This window comes from Dermacentor silvarum, chromosome 2 (genome assembly GCF_013339745.2).
Source record: "Dermacentor silvarum isolate Dsil-2018 chromosome 2, BIME_Dsil_1.4, whole genome shotgun sequence".
In the NCBI taxonomy this organism is placed as follows: Eukaryota; Metazoa; Arthropoda; class Arachnida; order Ixodida; family Ixodidae; genus Dermacentor; species Dermacentor silvarum.
In genome coordinates this window covers 127122057-127145566 of record NC_051155.1, presented here as the reverse complement: position 1 = coordinate 127145566, position 23510 = coordinate 127122057, and the positions used below count along the sequence as shown (strand labels likewise).

Here is a 23510-nt window from a genome sequence, read left to right as displayed (position 1 = left end):
ATAAAATAAGTTAATGGCGTGTAAGGAAAGAGAAAGATGGAGACCAGAGAGAGAAAGGAAATTCAGGAAGTTTAACCAGTATCAACTCTCCCGTTTGTTACCCTGAACGGGTGTTAAGTACGTAGGGGTGAAAATGACGCTATAAAGAAGAGAAGAGTAGACAGCTAGTAAGAAAAATAAAAAGTTACGGCAGAACTCAGCTCTGATGACTGTCGATCGCAATGCGATAAGTATTCGAGCAACGCAGCAGCACACCCTATTTATGAAGTCACGTTTACTTAACATCTGTATAGTGGTCATAATTACACTTCCGTTGCTTCGGCTATGTGCGACATATCGTCCCACTTTACTATGCCACTCACTTGCCAAGTTATTGTGCGAACTTTATTTTATTTTATTTATTTATTTTATTGCGATAGCAATTATATGGACACTCAAAAGCAGATTTCTGCCGTCGGCGTCGCCGTCGCCGTCGCCGTGAGGTTCCGTATGATGTCATTTGGAGATGAAATCGTCGCCGCGCGCCGAACGCTGTATGTGCGAGTGAAAGGGCGCGAGGGGCGCGTCTTTCACGGGGAGTGAACGCACGGCGGAGAACAAACGCGCGTTCTGCGCCGTGCTCGCTTAAGGGCTGCAGAAGTAGGCGTCTCTTTTCTCCTTTACAATCACCATATATGTAGAGCAAACGCGCCTTCTTCAGACGCGCGAGAGTCCGTGGGGGAGGGGGAGGGAAGGGAGCCGACGTTTAGCTGCGGCACCAAGTGCCTATTTATATCAGAGGCTCCAGCAACAGTCACCAACGCCGCACGCATTTTGAGCTAACGCGGGCAAAACGCCGATGGCGTCGACAACAGTTCTGCGTGTTGTTGCTACCAAAGCCGCTCACCTTACTTCGTATGACATTGCTGTGTTGCTATCGCATTCATTGCTTCACCCTTAGGGCGAAACTGTGACATTTTTATTTTATTCATTATTTTTTTATTATTTTGTTTTGCTTCTTCTATCACCTTTCATTCCCTTTACCCCTTTCCCCAGTACAGGGTAGCAAGCCGGTATTTACACTGAGATTTGGTTTCCGGGTCATACCCGTACACCCAAGACTCGTCACCAGTGATAATGGTGTTCATGAAGTCGGGGTCACTGTTTGTGGAATCCAGAATGTCCTGTGAGACTTCAACACGAAGTTGCTTTTGCTCCACCGTGAGCATCTTCGGCACAAATTTCGCCGCAACTCTCTTCATGGCCAAATCTTCGGTCATAATGGAATGTGCAGAAAAAGTGCGGATGCCCACCTCTTTCGCAATTTCTCGGATAGTCACACGACGGTCCCGCATCACCATAGCGTTCACTCCGGCAATGACCTGGTCAGTTCGTCATTTGTGCTGCTCATAGCATCGTCACTGAAAGCTGTCTGAATCTTCCAAATGGTTTCCACTTCTCTGTCACCGAGTTTCTGGCAAAATTTGATGCAGTAGCGCTGCTCCAGTCGCTCCGTTATTTTACTTGCAATAAGAAAACCGACGAGAGCACTGCGCACTACCTCACTCAAACGCTGCGTCCCAGCGACTGACGCTATCGGCAGGCGGGAAAAAATTCGCGCATGCGCGCGAAGGTTCGAGGTCGGCTGATGCAAGCGCGCTTGTTTCATATCCATCAGGTGTTCGCAAAAAAATAAGGTCGGATACTTTTGTAACAGACCTCGTAAGCAGTGGGCCAAGCTGGTAGTCAACTTGGACCACTATGTCGGAGTAGGGCTTCGTGATATATTCACTGTCACGCCATCGTCGCCATTGTGTTGTCATAACGTCGTCGTCGTGCATTCGTTCACATACCTTCATTGTGATGCCGTCGCTATTGTTTCATCGTCGTCAATTTAACTTCGACATCCCACACTTGTCGTCGTTGTCACACCACCGTCGTCGATTCTTCGACGTCATTCCTTAGTCATTCCATTGTAAGTATGCTGTTGTCGTTCAATTACGTGAAAATATACAGGGTTGTGTTGGGACTCGGGGTAGCGTTTATGCCGGTGATCCTTCAGCCATAGGGATGAGTACGTCCAGGAATAGAAGCGAGAGAAAAAGGGGTTTATTCTACACATTTACAGTGGATCCAAATATGGTAGCCCAGTCCATGTAGGAGCACTTTGACTGCCTCACTACATATCTCAGCACAGATGATAATACGTCAGGACACCCCCTGAACCAAATGTGTCCGCTTATAAAGCAGTCATCTTCCCTAGTTGACCCGACTAGGGAATCTGATGACCTTGGTGCGGCCAATCAGAGGGGTCGTATTGTTCACAGAGTTCCACCTCTAATGTTGCACCCTCGGAAACAAGGAAGAGGCAATCTGGAAACAGGGGATTCACAGTCCTTCCACGAAAGTCGGCAACTTGGTTTCCTGCTCTCCGTGACGGTCATCTTGCCAGGGTCGGGAGAATGACCTTCGTGTTGGTCCCCACTTCCACGAAGGGTGGCGGTTTGTGGTCGCTGCGTGAGCTTTTTTGTCATCGCGTACCAGCCGGTGTCGGGCCGCGTCGCAAGGTAGGCGGCCACTGATGAAGGGGGTGGCATCGGGGGAAACAACCAAACGATGCGCACTGCCGATTTGGGGCGCTTGTTTGACCGTGACCGTCTGTGTCGGGCACTGTCGCCAACTGGGCGACGCTGATGAAAGGGCCTGCCTCGATGGAAACAACCAAAGAATGCGCCCGGCCGATTCGGGACGGAACAGTCGTCCCAACTATCATGTACCAAGATTTAAAAATATGCAAATGCCACGTAGCTGGACAGAACCAGGGTAATGTTTGCCGTCGTTGGAAGATACTCAAGATAATTTTTTTGGATTCCGCCTAATTACATAATTAGTCTTAATTAGTTAATAAACTTCTGAAAATTATAATTAGATGAAAAGGGTGAATGAGCAAATTCTAAAGCTACATGAAAAACTCCTGATACAGCTTTCTCTTGCTCAATACATGCTACATAATTGTGTTTTTCCGAGCGTGAAAGAAGCCCGCGAATATACGCAAAGTGCCTCGAGCGGCCAGTCGCGCAGCCATTTCGTTCTTGTGGTTTATCAAATTGAGGATGCCAGTGGTTAGTCATTGTAAAGAAAATTACGAGGACGTTCGTCACACTTTGTTGTCGTGCCGCGCGATGAGGAAAAGGAGGCAAGAAAAGCAGTCGAACTCGTGATGCAAAATGCAAACTACATTTATAAAAAATCCAAACTACATCCAGACAGAATGTTAAGGCATATGACACCCATAATATGCTAAAAGAACTAAGGTTGCTATGAGCTCGAGAAACACTGTTCGAAACAGCTCACAGTACGTGGACAGGAGACGAGAGGCTGCCGGAGTGAGGGGCGATGACGGGACGACGTCGGACACGCCTTGATGTTGGGTTTGCTTCACCGGCGACGACCGCTCAACGGTCAGACTGCATCCGAGCCGCAGTGCACATTGCAGGAACGGTCAGCCTGCCCAGCGGACAGCTCGCGCGCGAGCCGCAGTGCTCGGCGCATATGTGGCGATTAATCAGGTCACGAACGGTGCTCCGCCGAACAGCTGACCGAGGAGACGACTTGGACGCGATCCGCAATGCTCGCGGCAAGTGGTAGCACAGCAGGCCACGCCACGCTCCGAGCTGCAGTACTCGTGCTGGCGAACGCCTTAGTCAAGGGCAACGGTCGGGCGGCAGCTCCATGGACGGCCGCGTTCCTTTGGGCCTTGATTGTCGGCCTGCTGTCTTCCGTCTCCCGCTCACTAGGCGCATCTCTCTTCACGAAGCATTTCGCCACGTGCTCGCAATACGTGGCCCAATCGTGGCACGACGCATCTTCGGAATGCCACTGGGCCATAGCTGATTTGGCGGGATCGCTCACATGCGTGGTCCACTCGCGAAAAAGCGCGTGCACGCTTCGTCGTCGTCGGCGTCGTTTTTTTCATTCATCACAATCACCCCCCCCCCCCCCCCCCCCCCACACACACACACACACAAGAAAATTGTTACGGTAAAAACAACTTTTTCTAAACGCTGCAACACAGCGCTGAAGACACACTCACAAGATGTCTGATACACCCGACCACACGTGCAAAAGAAGGCTTAAGTCCTAACACCATTTGTACACAACAGGGTTGACTGTTCGCACGCTAATATTCTAGCAAACCAAACGCTGTCATAACTGTACAAACATAAACAGAATAAAAATAAACACCATCCGAATGCCACCATCTCTTGCACTTGTCAATATCGTTACGACTGCCTAAGAAGCCGTTATGTAGTGTTTGGTTCAAAAAGCCTTGGGGTAATGTCGATTTTTTTTGTAAGCCCACAAAACAGGCATCAGTGTAGGCCCTCATTTCATGTAACAGAACATCTCTCACATAAGCGAGACACTGATAAACCAGGTGTAGTTGGATACGTAACTTAGTTCGAATGAGATAAAAGACCTCTTATTACATACTTCATCTAAAGTTGAAGATCATCTATGAACTTGCGGAACGCTCTGCAGAAAAACAATATTTTTTTTTTTACAATGGCTGTAGTGCCAGTTTCTACAGACACTCTATGTGCATGTCAAAATTTTAAACCTCCCATGCTTTCTTGGACGCACATCAAGAGATACACCTGAGGAGAATATTCTGATCCTCTGTGCTTAGTTGCTCAAGCTGAACTGGCACCTTTCTAGAAGTGGCACTATTTCCCATGAACCAGTGCTTGCACACAAGAGACTCTACTGTCATTACTTGCTCACTATCCTGCACACCACCCGTAGGCAAGCTTTTCCCGGACTCGCTGGGTCCATTTTCGTATGGCTGTAGACATTTGCCATAGCCTGCACATCAGCTCATAAACTTTTTCGTAACCACTCCTTCTGAGGTGTTACCTTGTTCAACGGACCTTAAGTTCAGAGGCACGATACTTGGCTCTAAGCCATCCTTTTGTTCTGCATGATGCTCGAACCAGCGGCAATCAGAACAATCGCCATAAGGCTATCAGCGCAGCATTTACTACGCTCCCGTTTGTGGTTGAGAGCTTGACGACAATTCACTTTGGATGTCATCATACAAAGGATTTTGGCAGTAGATGCCTTCCTCACGTCTTCAACGAGACTAACTTTATCAAGACTGTTTGACTCGATAATTTTCACAGCAAGCGTTGCACAACGTTACCGACGCGAACTCTATATCCTCATATTTCACATTCTCAAAAACCTCCCCAGCAGCCATCTACGTCACTAAACCTGTCTAGCGCGGACTTTAAATTGTCAAGCCGTGTTTGGTTGATGGATGTCACAACTTTTGACATGGAAATTGTCCAGCCCAACTGTTGGCCGTTTTCCGACACCTGCATCGTTCTCGTCGGCCTCCACTACTCCGGCCTTGCCAAGCTCTTCTTAAGCTAGTATGCGCGATTGCTGCTGTAACAATCGCAGACGGGGCTCACGCATTTAATCCTCCGTTTTATTTAATCTTTCTTCACGGGCCTGCAGCTCTCGCGCTACATTTGTATCATGCTCAAGCGAAAGTGACTCTCGCAACGCTTCTGTCACTTCGGCTAGTCCATCTTTGTCGTAACTTAGCTCCTCTTCAAACCAATTCAGAAATTTATCAAGAGGCACTGCTAATGCTCCTCATTAAATAAAGCTAACTTTTCCGGGTCCATTCCTCAGCCACAGCACACAAACAAAGTGAAACTCTTAGATGGTAAAGCAAAGAGCTTCCTGTCTCGCGGACGCCAGAAATGTAAAGAAAATTACGGGGACGTTCGTCACACTTGGTTGTCGTAGGAGGCGCTGGATGAGGAAAAGGACGCAAAAAAGCAGTCTAACTCGTGATGCAAAATGCAAATTACATTTATAAAAAAAGCCAAACTACACCCGGACAGAACGTTAAGGCACATGACACACATAATATGCTAAAAGAACTAAGGTTGCTATGAGTTCGAGAAACAGAGTTCCTGAACAGTATCACAGTACGTGGACAGGAGACGAGAGGTTGCCGGAGTGAGGGGCGATGCCGTGACGACTGTCGGACACGCCTCGATGTTGCGTGGTGAGGAGATGGCTCTTGCTTAACCGGGGACGACCGCTTAGCAGTCAGCCTGCATCCGAGCCGCAGTGCACATTGCACGAACGGTCAGGCTGCCCAGAGGACAGCTTGCGCGAGCCGCAGTGCTAGGCGCATATGCGGCGATTAATCAGGTCACGAACGATGCTCCGCCGAACAGCTGACCGAGGAGACGACTTGCCCGCGATCCGCAATTCTCGCGGCAAGTGGTAGCACAGCAGGCCACGCCACGCTCCGAGCTGCAGTACTCGTGCTGGCGAACGCCTGGTCCAAGGGCAATGGTCGGGCGGCAGCTCCATGGACGGCCGCTTTCCTTGGAGCCTTGATTGTCGGCGTCCGACACGTCGGCCTGCTGTCTTCCATCTCCCGCTGACTAGGCGCGTCTCTCGCCACGAACCATTTTGCCACGTGCTCGCAATACGTGACCCAATCGTGGCACGAACGCATCTTCGGAATACCACTGGGTCATCGCTGATTTGGCGGGATCGCTCACATGCGTGGTCCACTCGCGAAAGAGCGCGCAAACGCTTAGTCGTCGTCGGCGTCGTTTTCTTTCATTCATCACAGTCATGGTTTGCGCTTCACGTTTCTCTCAGTAAAGTTTAAAATAATATTACCTGATTTCATGCATCTACTAAATGTCTTAGTGGACTGTTCGGCCGCCGGTGGGTAATGTCCGCACTGGGTCGCTTGGTCAGTCATTGTGGTGGCAGCAACGTGCCGTCCGCTGCGAAGATCCAGTTCCCGGTGTTGTAGCGAGCGTACCCCGCACTTTCACCAAATATGTTATGGGGAGAATTCATATACAAAGGATATATTTACAAGGCAAGGCGCACAACGGCTGCAGCAATGATAGGGCTAGCGCATACGCACCACATAGCCACACCAAGGTATGGATCGACCTTGGCCACACCGTCGTCGTCGTCTTCGTCCAAGCACCGGCCACAGGATCGCCGCCCGTGAGAATATATATTATGCGTGGTCACTGCTGAGTAAACTGGGTGCTAATTTTGTTTGGTTAAAGCATCGAAAACAATGTCGTACTTCTATACAATACGAGTCTGCAAACGCCCTGCATTACTAGTGGATTGTACTGTTGCAGAAACAGCAAGGTGGCCTGGAACATCAGATGATAACATTCCATTTGAAAACAGGGTGTGAGGTATGCTTGTGATTATGTGATCTAGTGTGCTCTGTCTTGGGTTCGTAAGGCGTGTTAGTGACATAATTGTTGCAATACATAAATGGTTAGTAAATCTGTGTAAGTGTAATTAGACAAATCGGTTTGTTTAACTTCATTGGTAAGGTCACCAACGATAACGTTTGGGTAGCGCATTTACTATTTTTTTTTCAAGCAACTTGTCTATTAATCAGCAGAAGTAATTTTTGTCGTTCTGCGGATACCTGTAGACCACGCCTGCTAATGTGCGCTTGCTTGTGTGAGGCACAAAGATCTTAGATGCATTGTCTTCGCTGAAAGTTCTTCGCACCATGCAGACTTAAAAACAATGTAATTTCTAATTTTGTATGTCACGTCTTCACTGACGTAAAGGGCTACACCCCCATGCACCATTTCAATAGTTGTCATGCTGGCACATAAACGTGGCCTACATGAAAGCCAGGTAGGGGGTAACATTGACGCGCGTTTTCGGGTAACCAGAGAGAGAGATAGAGATTTAGAAGAGAGGAAAGGCAGGGAGGTTAACCAGACGCACGTCCGGTTTGCTACCCTGCAATGGAGGAAGGGGGTATAGGGATGAAAAGAGAGAGAGTGGAGATATAGAGAACACAGTTGCGCGCACATTTGAAGGTTCGCACCAAGTTTACACATGATCACCAGGACCTGTCGACTTCAGGTATTGCAGCAACGCTTTCGTCGCTTTCTGTGCTATTGAGGCGTACGGCCATGGACCAAGGATCTTCATTTCGGAAAATGGTCTCGAGTCCAGCCGGTTTAATGCTGCTCGGAGAGCTTCATGCTTGACGTCGCACTGGGGACAGAAACATAAGACGTGTTAAATCGTTTGTCTAGTTCCACAAGAGTCGCACATGGGCGTATCACTCATTCCAATGCGGAACGAGTAGGCCTTTGTAAATGCCACCCCGAGCCAGAGGCGGCACAATACTGTCGCCTCAGAGCGATAAACTTTTCATTGCACTTGTAGCATCAGGGATCGGTCAAGTCTGTGAAGATGACACTTCGGGAGGTTGGGAGAACCACACAATTAACTTCATTGTTCTAATCGAAAATTTGTTTACCCGAAGAATATTGGTCTTTGGGTAACCAAATTTTCGATAAAGCAATGAGGTGAGAGGTGTGGTTCAGTGTTCCGAAAAGGTCTAAAAATTCTTCGTAGTGTTTCTGGAGGCTCCCTGTATTGGATGTAATAATGATAAGTCAAATGAGCTAGACAGCTGATTACTGAATTGATACGGTTTTAGAAGTTAAAGCGTTATTTAGGCCTTTGCTGTGGGGTTAAAGCATGGTCTTACATGATAACGCGCAAGTATTCTTGTGCTGTTATCTTATGGACAATGCTGGTCGCCTTTTTCCTTTCTTTTATGACGCCTTAGTCTGTTCACAGAAATCGCTACAGCTTGTTTTTCTTGAGCTTCAAAGCTGCAGGAAACAGCACTTTGTTTCTTGGATTTGAGTGATCATTGAAAAACATTTGTTTGAATCCTTGATTTTGCTGAGATCTTTCGCAGTCAAGCGAGCCTTCTTGTTTTTTGTGTTTTTTGTTCTTTTTTGTGGAATCAATTCTTTGTTCTCTGGAAACGAATCAAACAATTAGATTGCGTGCTGTCGAGTTGTCGGCGTTGGCATTGGGCGCCTGTGTGGTCGGTATCAATGACTGATGGGACTACAGGGCATTCTATTTTGTCGCCAATGTCAACTACTAGCAGTAGGTTTTCGTCTACAGTACTTGAGATACCCCGTAGTTCTACATTGTTAAGTGCGAAAAATTCTCAAATTGAGACGCATCTTTTGTGAGAACGGCATTCGACTTTTTCAATTACTCATTTTCATTTTTCAGAACATTACTTCCAGTTAACATGGCGTCTCGTTCCGCTTCAAGGCGGTCATATTCACGTCTTATAAACGTAAGACTATCTTGGACTTTCAGAATTTCTTGTCTTTAGAAAGCAATTTCTTCGCACTCCGAGGAATTTCTGCTCGAAGCTTGTCTGCTAGCTCTTTAAATGAAGACTCTAGCGATTTAATCTCTTTCTCAAGTTCGACATTCGTCGGCATAGTTGGTGCCAGGAGAGTGATCCGCAAAAAGCCCTTATAAAGTGAAGTAACAATAAAAGTCGCAGTCACTTTAGCATACGCTAAAGAGGATGAAGGCGAAAGCCTGCACGCTCACGATATTCATTACTTGATATTTTCATTCTAATGCGTTGTTACTTCCTATTACTTGTTTTCTCCCACCAAAGGTCGTGGGTTCGTGTGCTTTAGTTAGCTCTATCTTAAATAAAGGTGCCCTAATTAACTAATCGCCCTAATTAACGCCAAAGGTCGGGGGTGCGGGTAAAAACTCGATCCGAATTAATTGCGCGTTAATTAACTTCGCCTTAATTAACCAAAGGTATCGACCTTCGCGATGTCATTTGGAATCCAACTTGGAGATATGGCCGGCTGGCCCATATCTCCATGTCGGGTCGTGGGTTCCAGTGCCTTAATCTACTTCGCCTTAATTGACACCAAAGGTCGTGGGTTAGACTCCCACTAAAGGTAGGGGGTACAAGTGCCATAATTAACTCTGTCTTAATAAACTGTGTCTTAATTAGTTTTGTCTTAATTAACACCACAGGTCGCGGGATCGAGTGCCTTAACTACATATTAATTAACTGTTTCTTAACTTCACCTTAATTATTACAAACGTCGTAGGTTCGAGTCCCTTCATCAAGTCTATAATAATGAACCGTGCCTTAATTACATTCACCATGATTAACACCAAATGTCGTGGCTTCTACTCCCACCAATAGTTATGGGTGCAACCATCCATGGTGGCACCATCAATTTTGGTGCCACTGAATTTTGGTCCCACCAATGGACGCGGGTTAGACCCCCACCACAGATCGTGCGTTCGAGTCCCACCAATGGTCGTGGGTGGTACCATCAATTTTGGTGCCATTGGACACAACATCGTATATCAGTGGCCATTGTGGCATTATCAGTAATGACCATAATATGCCCATAATAGTGCCCGTTATATGCAAATTCCACTGTCGAGGAGAGAGAGAGAAATAACATTTATTAGCCCCGAAGGAACTAAAGCCCAAGTCCGGGCCTCCTGGTAGGCTCATGCCTCCTTGCCCAGAACGTTCTTGACGTGCTGCACCAGAAGCGGCCACCATAGTTTTTCAAACCTTCGTCCACTCCTCCCAGCTGCCAGGACGCTGTTTGTGTGGTAATTTGGAAAGTATTGTCTTTTCAGATGGCGTTTTGGCACTCCCACAAGATGTGTTTATTTGATGGATAGGCCCCGCACTGTTTACAAGTAGCCTGGGTCCCTGTTAATATAATGCGTATAGTGTGGTGTGAGTAATTTTCGTATGATTGAGGCGTCCTCTCTCGAATGCGTGTAGGATGGTGTGTTGAGAATTGTTGATGCTTCCCTGCGAGACTTCAAAATACGTATCCTTTCTTTCCGCTGCATCTTCTGCTCTTCTCTGGGGTTGTACGTATCTTCAACAGGCCAAAGGATAGGAGGTCCCGGATTTTCTGCGCGGGTGAGCTGGTGTGCTCTTACATTTCCTCGCAATCCTTGATGGCCTGGAACCCATTGTATGCGTATGCGTAGAAGGGGGTGAGCATGCATGTACATGTGGAGCTTTGTGCGTATGTGGTAAGGAAGATCATCATTTTGAATGTTTCTGCAAGCGCTTTGACTGTCTGTTCGGATTGTGATCATGTCAGATGTGTGTGTCATTTCCGTTATGGCGAGCATTACTGCCAGCAATTCCGCGTCGTGAGGCGTTGGGACTCCCAAGTAATTTTTCACAAGCGTCGAGTCATGGCCCACGACCGCTGCTTTGCTGATTTCGGCATTATGACTGGCATCTGTGTAGTACGTGCTTTTATCATCTTTTATCCTCGAGGACGTATGCATAAGTAGCTGCAAGGCATCGCTTGCTCGCGCGTGAGCTTGCACTGACGCAGTGGAGTTCAACCGAACCCTCGTCTGCAGCTCCGCCTTACGAAGAGGATATCACGAGCTCGAGGAGCAGTCCTGCGCCGCCTGAGGCTCAGTGTGCCATTCATAAATCTCTATTCATTCCTCATTGAATTGGTCAACAGCCATTTACATTATATCAAGGACAACCACAAAGAAAGCGTTCAAAGGTCTACTCGGGACGACAGCGCAATCATTGCACGCAGCGTTGTCGGCCATTTCAATACGATAAGTAACAGATTTCGTAACGGCTACGTAGAGCCATAGCCAGCAAAGCAAGGCTCCTGGCTTCGACTGAGCCCAGATAATGCGAAGTATGGCTGCATGGTGCAGACGGTTGTTTAGAAAACTTGGCATGTTCCACAGGGAGAGCGTAATGTCTTGTGCAAGCACGCGAAGTTGTATAGCAGCATTCGACTTTGCTGATGGCGTCGACAGCCCTACTAAGTGGCAATTGTGGCGGAGAGGAAACGATCAGGTACCTACTTTCAGAGAGCCCCGTGTAAAGTGTGACTATAGAGGAAAAGTGCCCAACAGCTTTGGATAGACTGCACAATCGCCCTTCTGTATAGGAAACCCCCCCCCCCCCCCGAAACATTGCTCCATACCGCCTCATCAAACATGACCTGAAACACGTTGTTTCGCTTTTTAAAGATATACAGACTGAGCGAAGTACTTTCAACCAGTTTGGGCAACTACGTCTAGGTATGTGCTCGTGGTCCTTCCATCGTCTTCATTTGAGCTTCTTCATGTGACTCTTCTCATACCGTCGTCGTAACGTCTTCTACGCCGACCGAATGACCAAAGTTGTCTAATAGCTACACGGGGCCACTAGGTGCGGGCCTGTGGTAGTGTTGCTGGCGTGTTCGTTGCATCGTTGTCATCTCACCTTTGTCATCCGACTCTCGTCCTGCCGTGGTCGTGACGCCATATTCGTCGCTCAGTCGTAGTGGTACCACTGGCTCCATGCCATCGTCATCACTCTGTCATTTTGCCATCGCCATCACTTAAGAAACGCCATCCGACTGCCGGCATGCCATCAGTCGTCATATAACGCATTCGTCGTTCTACCGAACGTCATTCTTTCTTTGTCGTTCTATCGTAACCATCGTGATTATGCCGCCGTTGTCATACCATCGTCATCATTGCATTGTGTTTAGATAGTTACTGTCAAAACATCCGTTATCATACTGTGGTCGTCATGCCGTTGTGGTTATGACATCGTGGTCATTCAATCTTCGTCGTCTGGTTGTCTTCATCGTCGTCATACACTCATCTTCACCCTATTGCCTATACGTGCCGTTGTCGTCAGCGCTGTTGTCGTCATGCCATTGTCGTCGTTTTAGAATCGTCATCTCGTTGTCTTCTTGCCGTCGTCGTCATATCGTCTTTGTCGTTCCATAGACGTCACTCCTTCTTCGGCATTCTATCGTCGTCACTGCATCGTCATCATACAGTCACCGTCATGCCGACCATGCTCATGGGCGACCTTAGCAAGCGAGTGCCATAACGAAATGGGACAATATTGGAGTTTTTCACATATAGGCGAAGGCAACGGAAGTCTAATTATGACCACTGCAGATGTTAAATAAACGCGACTTCGTCAACACGCTGTGTCGCAGCATGGCTTGAATGCTAATCGCATTAACGTCGACAGCCGTCGTGAGGTGATTTCTGCCGTGATTTTGTGTTATTATTTTATTTGATCTAGTCGTTCCTGCTATAGGGGTTTATTCTTTTCAGCTCCTAATACAAGAACAAAGCAGCCAGCCGGTCCTTACGCAGTATAAACTCCCGGTCTTCCGTTCTTGATTCCTGTCTTCTGTCCTTGCCATTTTGTCAATCTACTATGGGCGGCACAATTTTTGTTCACGTATGTACCACATTTTGTACCACATTCCTGCCTGGAAAAGAAAATTAACTCTGCCAGGCGTGAATATTCACGCGCTGTTGTCCAGTAGATTCGAGACAATGCAAGCCAGAAAATAGTATCTGATTCCAGTAATAAGCCACATGCATCAGTACCGTAAAAAGTCAGAAAGGTTTTTGTTATCGCTTTACCGCAACATTTAGCATGCTCAAAATCAGTTGCTCTTCAGGTATAGATAATATCAATAAATTGTAGCCTTTTATTTCCCATGCAGTCGCCCAGCCACAAACACACCGGCAGACATAACTCTGACTTACATTCAGACCGACGCATGCACACACACATACATACATTAACGAATGGCCATCCAACTACGAATTTAAAAAAAAAAAAAAACTTCGCAAAGTATTTTTTAAGGTGTTGTGCTCATAAGATTCGCCCTCTCACAGACACACACTTTTTTATTTTCAAGGATGACACTGTAAATGCATTAGAAACAAATTCCCCACAGCGTCTCTGGCACTCGAACAGCCTTATGCGCGACCGTAGCAACGTCCACCGATGCTTGCTCAGTTGAGCAGCTTCCTTGAGAAGCCAGCCATAGAGACACGCCCAAATGCGCCGGCACTAATTGCCGTTTCGGCAGCGCTGTACACATTTCTCAACTCGCGCGCAATAAAATTGAAAGCATCAGAAGAGAAGGTAAAAACAACCATCGTACCGTGGTTGTGAGATAATGTATAATGTTGTAGTACGCTCCGCGCGTATTTATTGCTTGTTCTCCGGCGGTTAGCTATTGCGCCGCGCATTTCTGACTCTGTAATTAATTTTCTTGCGGCAGTAAATCAAAATATATCGTTCGGAGACGGGCTTAAGTTTCGTGCACCGTAACGCGGTATTGACAGCCGCCAGCATTGCGGCAAAGACATGAGGCTAATTACTTTCGTGCTTTCGGAAGTCAAATTGGATTTCTTGCGAAATTGCTCACGAAGGAAGAAAATGTGGACCGTCGTCACAAATTTACGATCAAGGCAAGAGGGCCTTTTCTGCATGTCTCGTGTTTTCGTCCTTTAGCGTCAGCCCAACCATGAAGCTTTGGTTTCTTCGCCGGTGAGCGGAATTCTTTATCTAGTGGTCACAAGCTGATCCATGAATTTTCGGAAGAGGCAGGCATAAATTACTAGCATGAGAAATCGCAACTTCCAGACACCTGATCAAAAATGTTCGCCGAAGAACTTCTAGAATGTTTAATTTAGGGTACGCGTTGGAATTGCGAAATTTAAACCAAGCAGCAGTTGATGCCTGCATCCTTAGCAGAAATTCTATGACCACACCCCACCTCACAAGTCGTTTTCAGCACTGCGTAAGGTACGATGCGTACACAGTTCATATCCTTACGCAGTGGAATATAGTTCCGAGCGTAACTGTCCAAACGTTGGCGGGACTAGAAAGATTTATTTTTGCTTGCTTGGATACGTTGTATACGCGCTCTAAAGGAAATTTTAGGTAGAACTCCATTGTGTTTCGTAGAACATTTTAACGACGGATATTTTGAAAGTTGTGCTACAGTTTTGTAGTTTTACAGGGAAGTTGTTAAGAGGAGCTCAGCAACGGTTTCCTTGCGGCGGCGTGCGACGGCCGATATCAAATGTAGTTGCATCGCAACGTGTGTCGGAGTTCCCAATTGCTATGAAATAATGAAGGATTATAAAATAAATGTTACCTGGCTTATAACGCAATAATAATAATTTTTTAGCCAGCAATCCGTAATTTGCGTTTCTATCGTTGCATTACACCTGCAAGACATTGAATGACAGCTAGAAGTTTGTAAGGCTGCGCTGGCAATGCAGCAGGGCTGATGCCGTAAACCCGCAAACAGGACAACTCGCTTACTAGCTTATATAGCTTCGTGGTCTTTGGTATATCAGTAGTCAGATTGGCGTACATATATGAAGTATTTTTTTTTCTTTTTGCCAAACAGGCATAGCTTTAGTGCTGCTACATATGGGCTTCAGTTTTGCAATTTCGCCATAAGCCCTGAAGAGAGCAATTACAAAACTAATGAAGTAATCTTATTGATTAGATACCCGAACATGGCTATTTCTCGTGGAAACAATTTCCGCTTCTCCGTATAATCCATGCTGAAAAAGCCTATTTTTGGTATGTGATATTTAAGAAAAATCGGTTCAAATTAGAAACAAAATCAAAAAAGAAAATAAAACATGGTATATCAGCCGGAAGTGTGCCGCTCTCACAATCGAGGTTACCTTGGTTTAGTTACCGGCTTGACGAGCATTTCACAGTTCTTTTTTTTTTTTCTTTTGGTTATCTTACGTGGTTTTCACATTTTTTTTTACGGGACGACCGACAAGCGATTGCTTTTGTAAAATAATTTTTTCAACCCTGTGACATAAACGTGCAGGTGAGGTTCATACGAGACTCTATGTAGACTATGGGCCCGCGGGATGGGCGATCGAGTCTCCACTTTACGAGACTTGACGACACCCGCAAGACCCCGGGATATCGGCGAGGACCTTCGAGAATTTGGATTTCTCGGCTGAGAATTTCATGGAAAAGGAACTACGGAGACTGCGATAAACTTTACGCGCGAGGACGTTTGAATGGCTATAAACGCATTGCCCATGACTCGCGAGACAGACATCAATAACCGTACGAGACTCTGTCTAGCTTCTGATTTACCTTTCCGAAGTCACTATACAACTGCACTTTGTACTTTCCTTGCCTTCGCGTTTTGAATACCAACTGATGACTGCGTGCCTACGCAATTCTGTACAATGGCGGCGACTCCGGCACTGACACAAAACCAACCTTCCAGGTGCCTATCAAAGTTTGCATGCACAGCATTTCGCCTGCTTGCACGCAAAACGTCACAAGCTTTATGGAGTTCAAGTGCCTCCAATTGCCGATTATATAAGTTGGACCCCTTGCTACGGCTACAACTGCCATCTAGCCTTTCCCGCGGCGAAGCAACCTTGCTGTGCCGCTTGTGGCTGGGAGTGGCGTTCACGAACGCCTACTCACATCGTATGGGAATGGCCGAGAGCCCGATGTGCGACTCCTGTATGTGCGAGGAAACCATCGAGCACCTATTGTGTACCTGTCCTCGCTACGACGTACAACGCCTCTCTCTCAGGACAACTTTAAACCGGCTAGACTCGAGACCGTTCTCTGAGTCAAAGATACTCGGACCGTGGCTACACCCGTCACTGGCACAAAAAGCTTTGCGTGCATTAGTACAGTATTTGAAGTGCACCGGTTTAAGTGACCGCCTATAGTGTCCCTGTACATCGTCCCAGGTGTACTCAGTGCTCATTCTCTCCCTATTTTTCTCTCTCTATTCCCTCTTTGCCTTACCCCTAGTGCAGGGTAGCAAACCGGATGCTCTTCTGGTTGACCTCCCCGCCTTTTGCTCTCCTTGCTCTCTCTCTCTCTCTCTCTCTCACAGCATTTCACGACAGTCGCCCGCAATCTGCTTCTTCCTGATCCTAAACGTATATGTCACTCGATTTTTGATGGATAATCATTCCATTGCTTGCTTCACAGGGACGCATATTGACTTCTCCATAGGTGGCTTATAGCACGCATTAATGATGAGAATGCCTTTTACCTGAAGGGGAGAGGCGCTCTGGGTCACTATAATGTAGTAAAACTATTACAAAATGTTTTTATTAAAATCTCCTGACACGAAATTTACGTAACCACAGACGCAAGCATCTGGTGGTTACCCGCAGTGTTTTTGAACCGGTCAATCCAACGCTCTCCTGGTTTATCAGAGGTCACCTTTGTTTGCTTTCAAAACGAATAAAAATGCCTATCTCGACAGGTTTTTCTTTTCTCATTGGCTGACAAGAGGCGAGGAGCAGGCTGCATTGGAGAGAAATTTGGTGGGGACGAGCTAGCACAGTGAACGTATAGGTGAGGAGGAAAGTGAGGAGGGTGGTGCCGGTATCTGGGATTGGCCCGCTTCGCCTACATAGCTTGCGGTGGCTGGTCGAAATTCGCGGTGGCTTACAACAGAAGGGTAAAAATGCGGCTGGCATTTAAAAAAAACGAGTCCTCAGCGGAAAAGAGTCCGCAGATTGATGTCGTAGACGTGCTTCACAACGATATACTGACACGCAAAGATCTTTAACATACGTAAATAAAGCCATGTTTACCGGCAGCTGAATCGAACTAAAATAAATAGAAGGGGCCACTCCATGACGCGAGGGCGAACCTAGAAATTCAGTTGGTTTTAATTGCTGTCAGTTCAGTATTTATGACCTTATTTCAATCACAGCCTGCACCGTTCGAGAATATGAGATCGAATGCACAAAAACGCTCTTACGCTAGAATTATTCGTCGTGGCAAACGCGAGCCAATCCTGATCGACGCTGGACATAGTAAAGGCGACCGGCCAATTGCGGATAGCCTTTCGCCATTGTGAAATGAGCTCACGATTGCAATTCAGCAAGCAAAAGCTTCATCGTTCTTCATGGCACTACACCAGCTATCAGCGCCCGGTTTAAAGGCGATGCGGTAGCTTCTTCCAGAGAGCTCACTGCTGGTACACGCTAGACGGCCCCAACTTAAGGATCATGCAAACTGCGTTGGTGCCGCCAGGGTCCGGGCTCCCCCCTTTCCCTTTCAGGCGACAACGCTGCCTGTGTGATACGCGTAGTGCCGTCTGGTCCCTTCATTTTCGAATGCGTAGAAAAAAAAACGCAGCCTAGAAAACCTAAGACGATGCAAGTATTTTAAAAAATGGCATCGCCAGCGTATCGATGACCGGAGAGGATAATACAACGATTAACAATCAATATCAGTCACAAATAAGTAACTTGAAGGGATGTGTAGCGGCTACGGAGGAATCATGCAAGCGATAACTATCGGTAAACACAGATGACCGGGCGTATAGAAGGGTGAACTGAGCAAGTTATTTCGTATTCATGTTGAAACTAGAACCCAAAGCGTACGCCTTCTCTGGCAGAACGAATACTACACGCAAAGAGGGTGGTTTTACTTTCCTTGACTCTCGTCGATTACCCGTCAATTTTTGGCACTGATGTTAGCACAACAAAAGCTGGCGGTATACTCGTATAACTTCATCTGAGCGTAGATCGACACAGATGGTTTCATTTTCTTGTTTGTCCTCTTAGGAGCCAGAACACAGAGATGTAGATGTACAGCCTCGAAATTAGTGGCACATACAATGTGTCATTGGCAAGAGACCGGATAGTTCAAAGCAAAATGAGAAATGTAACAAGTAAGAAAAAAATGTAGAATGGGTAAGTTAGAATCAAAAGAGATATAATAGAGAGAATAATTTGATGAACATGAAAACTTAAATGCGAAACATGAAAACAAAACACATCGAACTCAATTTGGTGGACAGAGAGGGAAAGCTTAAACTCTGAATTTAAAGCTCGAATCTCATTCACTCTGCAAAAAAATTCTGAATGGCAGCGCAAACCTCCCGTCATTAGTCCTAAGACTCGAGTAACCCAAGAAACTATTAGTAAATTTGGAACAGTTAAATTTAATACAAGAAGGCGGAGTGGTGCTCCTAGAATTTGTTTTCCTAAGGTATAATAAATCGTTGATAAGGAATGAAAATAATAACAAAAAAATCCTTTGGCCTCATGTTCCCTATACAAAAACAACAAATCAGTGCGGGTGCCAGACCAGCCCTGTGTAAATAAAAAATTTAACATTCTATGCCCATGTTATTAGTCTCCTTCTTTGTCTACGTAACGATAATGTTTTCAGATGGCCACATGAAATGAAAACTGGAAATATTTTACACGCAGATTTCTGATGGTAATAAGCGCGAAAAGGCCACTGCTGCCAGTTTCGTTACACGTACGTCGCACGAACACCTGACATTTGTTGTTCTGTTTATGTCATCGACTTCTTAAGTATACGAGAGGTTCTTCCTGTTAAATCACGATTGCAAGCGAAGATTTCCTGCGCGTCACAGTAAACGAACCATGTCGGTTTGCGAAAACCACATAGTTTCAATGATTGCAAATACACGTTTTTCTTTCGGGACATCCTCCAAAGAACAATAGTAGTGGGTATAACAGTAGATATATTACACAGGCGCGACTCAATTTGTTTTGTGCATTTGTACTGATTTGCCAGCCTCGTCTCTGTCGAAGTAGGATACGCGATTGGCATACACAAAGCCCACGATCGACGGAAGCCCAGCTGCATGCATGTGTTTATAGGGTGCATCTGACGTGGGACCCGTCATCGTATACACCTTTAATAGAGGCGTGCATATGCTTAACTGAGTATTTATTAGGGGTGAGGCACTTTAGGGCCGAGCCTGGTCCCCCCCTCGTCGTCCGTAGCTCTGGTTTGCATGGAGTCCGCTAGGGGCGCTGCGGTGCACAAAGGCTCTGTAAGCGCTCGTTCCCGACGCGCGCTCTCTTTCTCTTTTCAGCCATGGATGATAACGGACGCTTCTGATAACGGCGCGCCCGCTATGGATGAAAAGGCGAGAGTGGCGGCTCAACTGCAAGCGGAGTCGAGGGCTCGCAAAGCTGCTGCTGCAAGGCGACGCAGACAACAAGCGGACCCGGAGTCTGGGGCTCGCGAAGCTGCAGCAGTACGGCAACGCCGGCACGCGGACCCGGAGCTGAGGGCTCACGAAGCTCGCGCTTGAACCGAGCTTCGGCGCCACCAAGCTCAGGTAGAGAACGCTTCCGGAGTTTTGCCGCCGCTTCCCGCGCTCTCACCGCCTCTGGGTCCGCTTGCCGACGTCGTCGTGCTGCTGCACTGATCACAAGGCAGTCTTAATGAAGGGAAAACGAAGTCCGCACCTCAATACCATATACGACCAATAAAACAACATTGTATATACCGTACACATGTGTTGCCACTCATTTGCATGTTCGAGTGGGCAATGTACGGGGGGATTCACGGTTCCCCGGTGCTTCGCCCACTCATCACTTCGTGGATATACGGTGTTTTATTTTTCTGTATTTCTGGCGACGCAACGTGGCTTTAAGAGTTCGTATGTACAGGCGAACCCGGATATATCGAACCCACATATAACGAAATTATTGTGTATAACGAGTAGCATTAAAATGCCCTTGAAAGGTTTTGTATAAAATTTTTATTTTATGTGTCGAATTACCTATATATCGAACTTTTTGTGATTACCTTCAGTTTCGATATATCCGGGTTCGACTGTACTTCATCAACTTCGTGGGGGCGCAGTTCGAGCACCAATACTCTAACGTGAAGTTTTAATGTTAGATGGTGGCTGAGGTGCTTTCTTCAATACGTATCATCCGGCCTTTCGCACGATGGCGATCTTTATAGTGGAGTTGCTAGTAGAAGTTGCTAAGTAGACATCTAAGTGCAGTAAAACGGAGGCCTGTGCCTCTCAATCGAGCAGAGAAGTGCCCAAAGTGTCCAATCTTGGTGCGAGAAGCGTCTAGCGGCGACGGCCTACGCTTTTAAGCATCCTAGTAGCCCACTGCACCGGGCCGCGCATTTTTTCCGACTCAAAAATTCCCGCGCGCGCGGGGGCGACGTTCCCCGCCGTGGCACCTTTCACCTGCTCCATCCCCTACCTCGCTTTCTGTCGCTCTCACCGCCACGCACCGCGAAGTTCAGGGAAAGCCTCCTGCACTACTGCTGGCTGCTGCGACGTAGCAGCGCGAGAGAGGGAAACAAGCGCGTACCCGCAATAACAGCAACTTCGAGCGTCGGCGGCCTCGTCGGTCCCGTCCGATACCGGATCCCAGGAGCGACACACGGGCGAGCAGGCGTTCGCCAACAGCAGCGCGCCGTCGGCCGCCAAGCGCAACACGATGACGACGGCGGCGGCGAGTACGCGAACCGCCGACGACCGAGCCGCGGCGCGCGGCCGCCGACAGTAGCGAGCGAAGCGGTTGCTCAGTCCGCGCGCGGCAATCGACTAGTGCGGTCGCACTTTGGTGCTCGCGGTTCCCGAGCAGCGGCGTGCGTGCGTGCGTGCGTGCGAGTGTGTGTGGGTGTGCTGTGCGTGTACCTGAAGGCGCGTGTGCGTTGCGCTTCGCGAGTGGCCAGTCAGTGCATCGGTTGTCGTTGCGAAGCCAGGCCCCGGCACGCATGGCCGGCTTGTTGCAGCCCCCTTCTGCCCCCAACGGCAGCGCCGGCGGAGCCGGCGGTGGCCTGTCTGCTCCCAGCAGTCCTTGCCTGGGAAACCGACTGACAGTGCCCGGGTCGCAGGGACCCAGAGACCGCAAGTACAGCCTTCCGCTGCAGCTTCAGCGGCGGCCGTCGCTGTCCGGATACGCGGCCGCGGTCGAGTCCGCTCGCGAGGATGCCCGCCGGCGAAAGTTCAGCCAGGTGGGCCAGGTGGTGTCCCACCGGCTGTCCACCACCATCGGCTGGAAGGTGTACACGGTGACCACCCAGGAGGTGGCCGACCAGGCCAAGAGCCTGTGCGGTCGCTACCTGCGCGCCAAGCTCAAGCAGTGCGGTGCCGTGCACAAGAAGCTCGGCCTTCAGCGGCTGCGCAGCGTGAGCAACTTGAGCGTCGGCTACCCCACGTCGGACGTGGCCCAGAGGCTGCGACTCGTCTGCTCCGAGCTGGAGAACTCGCACCCCGACCTCTACCAGGTGAGCGGCGTTCGTCCGGCTTAAAGCTCGCCCTTTTTCTGTAGCGCGTTTGTCTAGCACATACGACGTCGCCTGAACTGCCTCGAACAATAAGAATCATGCGCGAAACCTCCTCACGGGAGACCTTGCTTCGTCCTGCTTCCGCGGATTGTCCCGTTCGAGACGACGGTGCAATCCTTCGTCTCTGCCGATGAGTACGGCGAGATTAGCGTAGGAGAGGGAAGTGTCTATTATTTGCCAAGTCGATGGCAAATCCAATCTTGCGGAGTGCTTGACTGGATTTGCCGTAAAATATTCTGAACGATGCGCTTGCGAAAGCGTCTTGTGAGCGCGACAACAAGGGTTTAGCGGGCGGCCAGGAAGCTCGCTTTTGTTTGCCGATCAGGTCGATGAGCATTTGCCTTAGGATATTTTGTTTGGTGCGCATTTTATGCGTGCTGTAAGGCCACATATGAAGCGTTCAACACCTGATCGTCGTCGGATTCGCCCACATGCTTTTTCACTGTGGAAGTTTGCTGAACGACCACCTAACCATCTCAAAATTTGTTTTGCGAGAAATTCCAGTAAATGTCCACCAAACCCACTCGGTCGGTGGCTTGCTCGCTCCGACAAGTTGATTTGTCGTTGTCACTGTTTCTTTCCGGCAACATTGTCACACTTTGCCACTCTCTCCACACCCCCTACTATAAACCTGACATAAATTCCTCCGCATTCGCCCGGAAATCCGTAAGCGAGCGCTTGTCGTTGCCGTGCCGTTAATCTTTCTGGACTACGCGGCATGGGACGTGCGAAAACACCAGTTGATTCGTGAAGAAATGCAAAGGACATCTTAGTACTTTAAGCTACCACTGCTGCAGTGAGCAATACCTTTATTTTTCTGTTCGCGTGTGTGTAATAATTAACTAACGCACACGCAGAAAACACCTTCACCTTGCTAACTAACCGCGGAGAAACACGCGGCACCACAACAACAATAAAACTGTGGAAGAATTAAAAAAAAAAAAAAACCTTCGTTCGTAAGTGCTATTTGCCATTGTCTGGCCGCATTCGCTAATAATATACCTAGCACCGGGATAGGCTGAAATTTTCTCTTACGAAGAAATCTGGCACCAGCCATTTTTGTGAAGGGGGGCCCACGAACAGGTGCAAATGTAAGGATTGATTTCGCTCGATACTACGGGGAACCAGCGCCGGTATATTAGGGGGCGCTACGGCAGTTCGAAAGTGTAACTGAAATATGTTGAGAGCTTCCGCTAGGGAGGCCACGAAGACGGTACGATATTTTTAACGATAACAGACGGGTACGCCTGTCTAAATCAATGTTTTTTTTAGCTCGATGATTCCAGCCAAGCTTTGCCCATGGCAAAGCGCGTTGCGAACTACTTTCTAGCGTACGGACGTAAAGTTAGGTGATACGTGGACACACGTCTCGAGGTGAGCACTGAATCTTGTGACGCAAAATTGCAATGTGTGCTACCGAAAACTGCTTCCTCCGCTCGCTCGGCTCTGTGTTATACGGCGCTGCTGTCGGTGCGCGAAATTTGAGCGCAGGTTGCCCCTACCTTTCTTGTCATGCGCCGTTCACTGGTGACCGATCACGGTGATCGCATAGCCGGAGCACCGCGCTGGGATCAATGATAAAGTACGAAAAGGATTTTAGACTAGAATCTTTACATTATCGGCAGCCCTGAACAGCGCATAGTATCCGTTGTGATTTGTGCGCTCATAGTCACGGAGAGCTTATTTCTGGATTCGAGTT

General features: G+C 47.9%; 1 protein-coding gene across 1 annotated transcript in view; it reads left to right on the top strand.

The window, feature by feature from the left end:
• The first annotated feature begins 20888 nt into the window (after window positions 1–20888).
• Window positions 20889–23510, top strand: part of LOC119441745 (bcl-2-related ovarian killer protein) — a 194600-nt gene continuing 191978 nt past the window's right edge. The window contains exon 1 of the mRNA XM_037706354.2: window positions 20889–21751. Coding sequence (XP_037562282.1) covers window positions 21239–21751 — 513 coding nt within the window. The 5' untranslated portion in view covers window positions 20889–21238. The remainder of the gene's footprint in view (window positions 21752–23510) is intronic.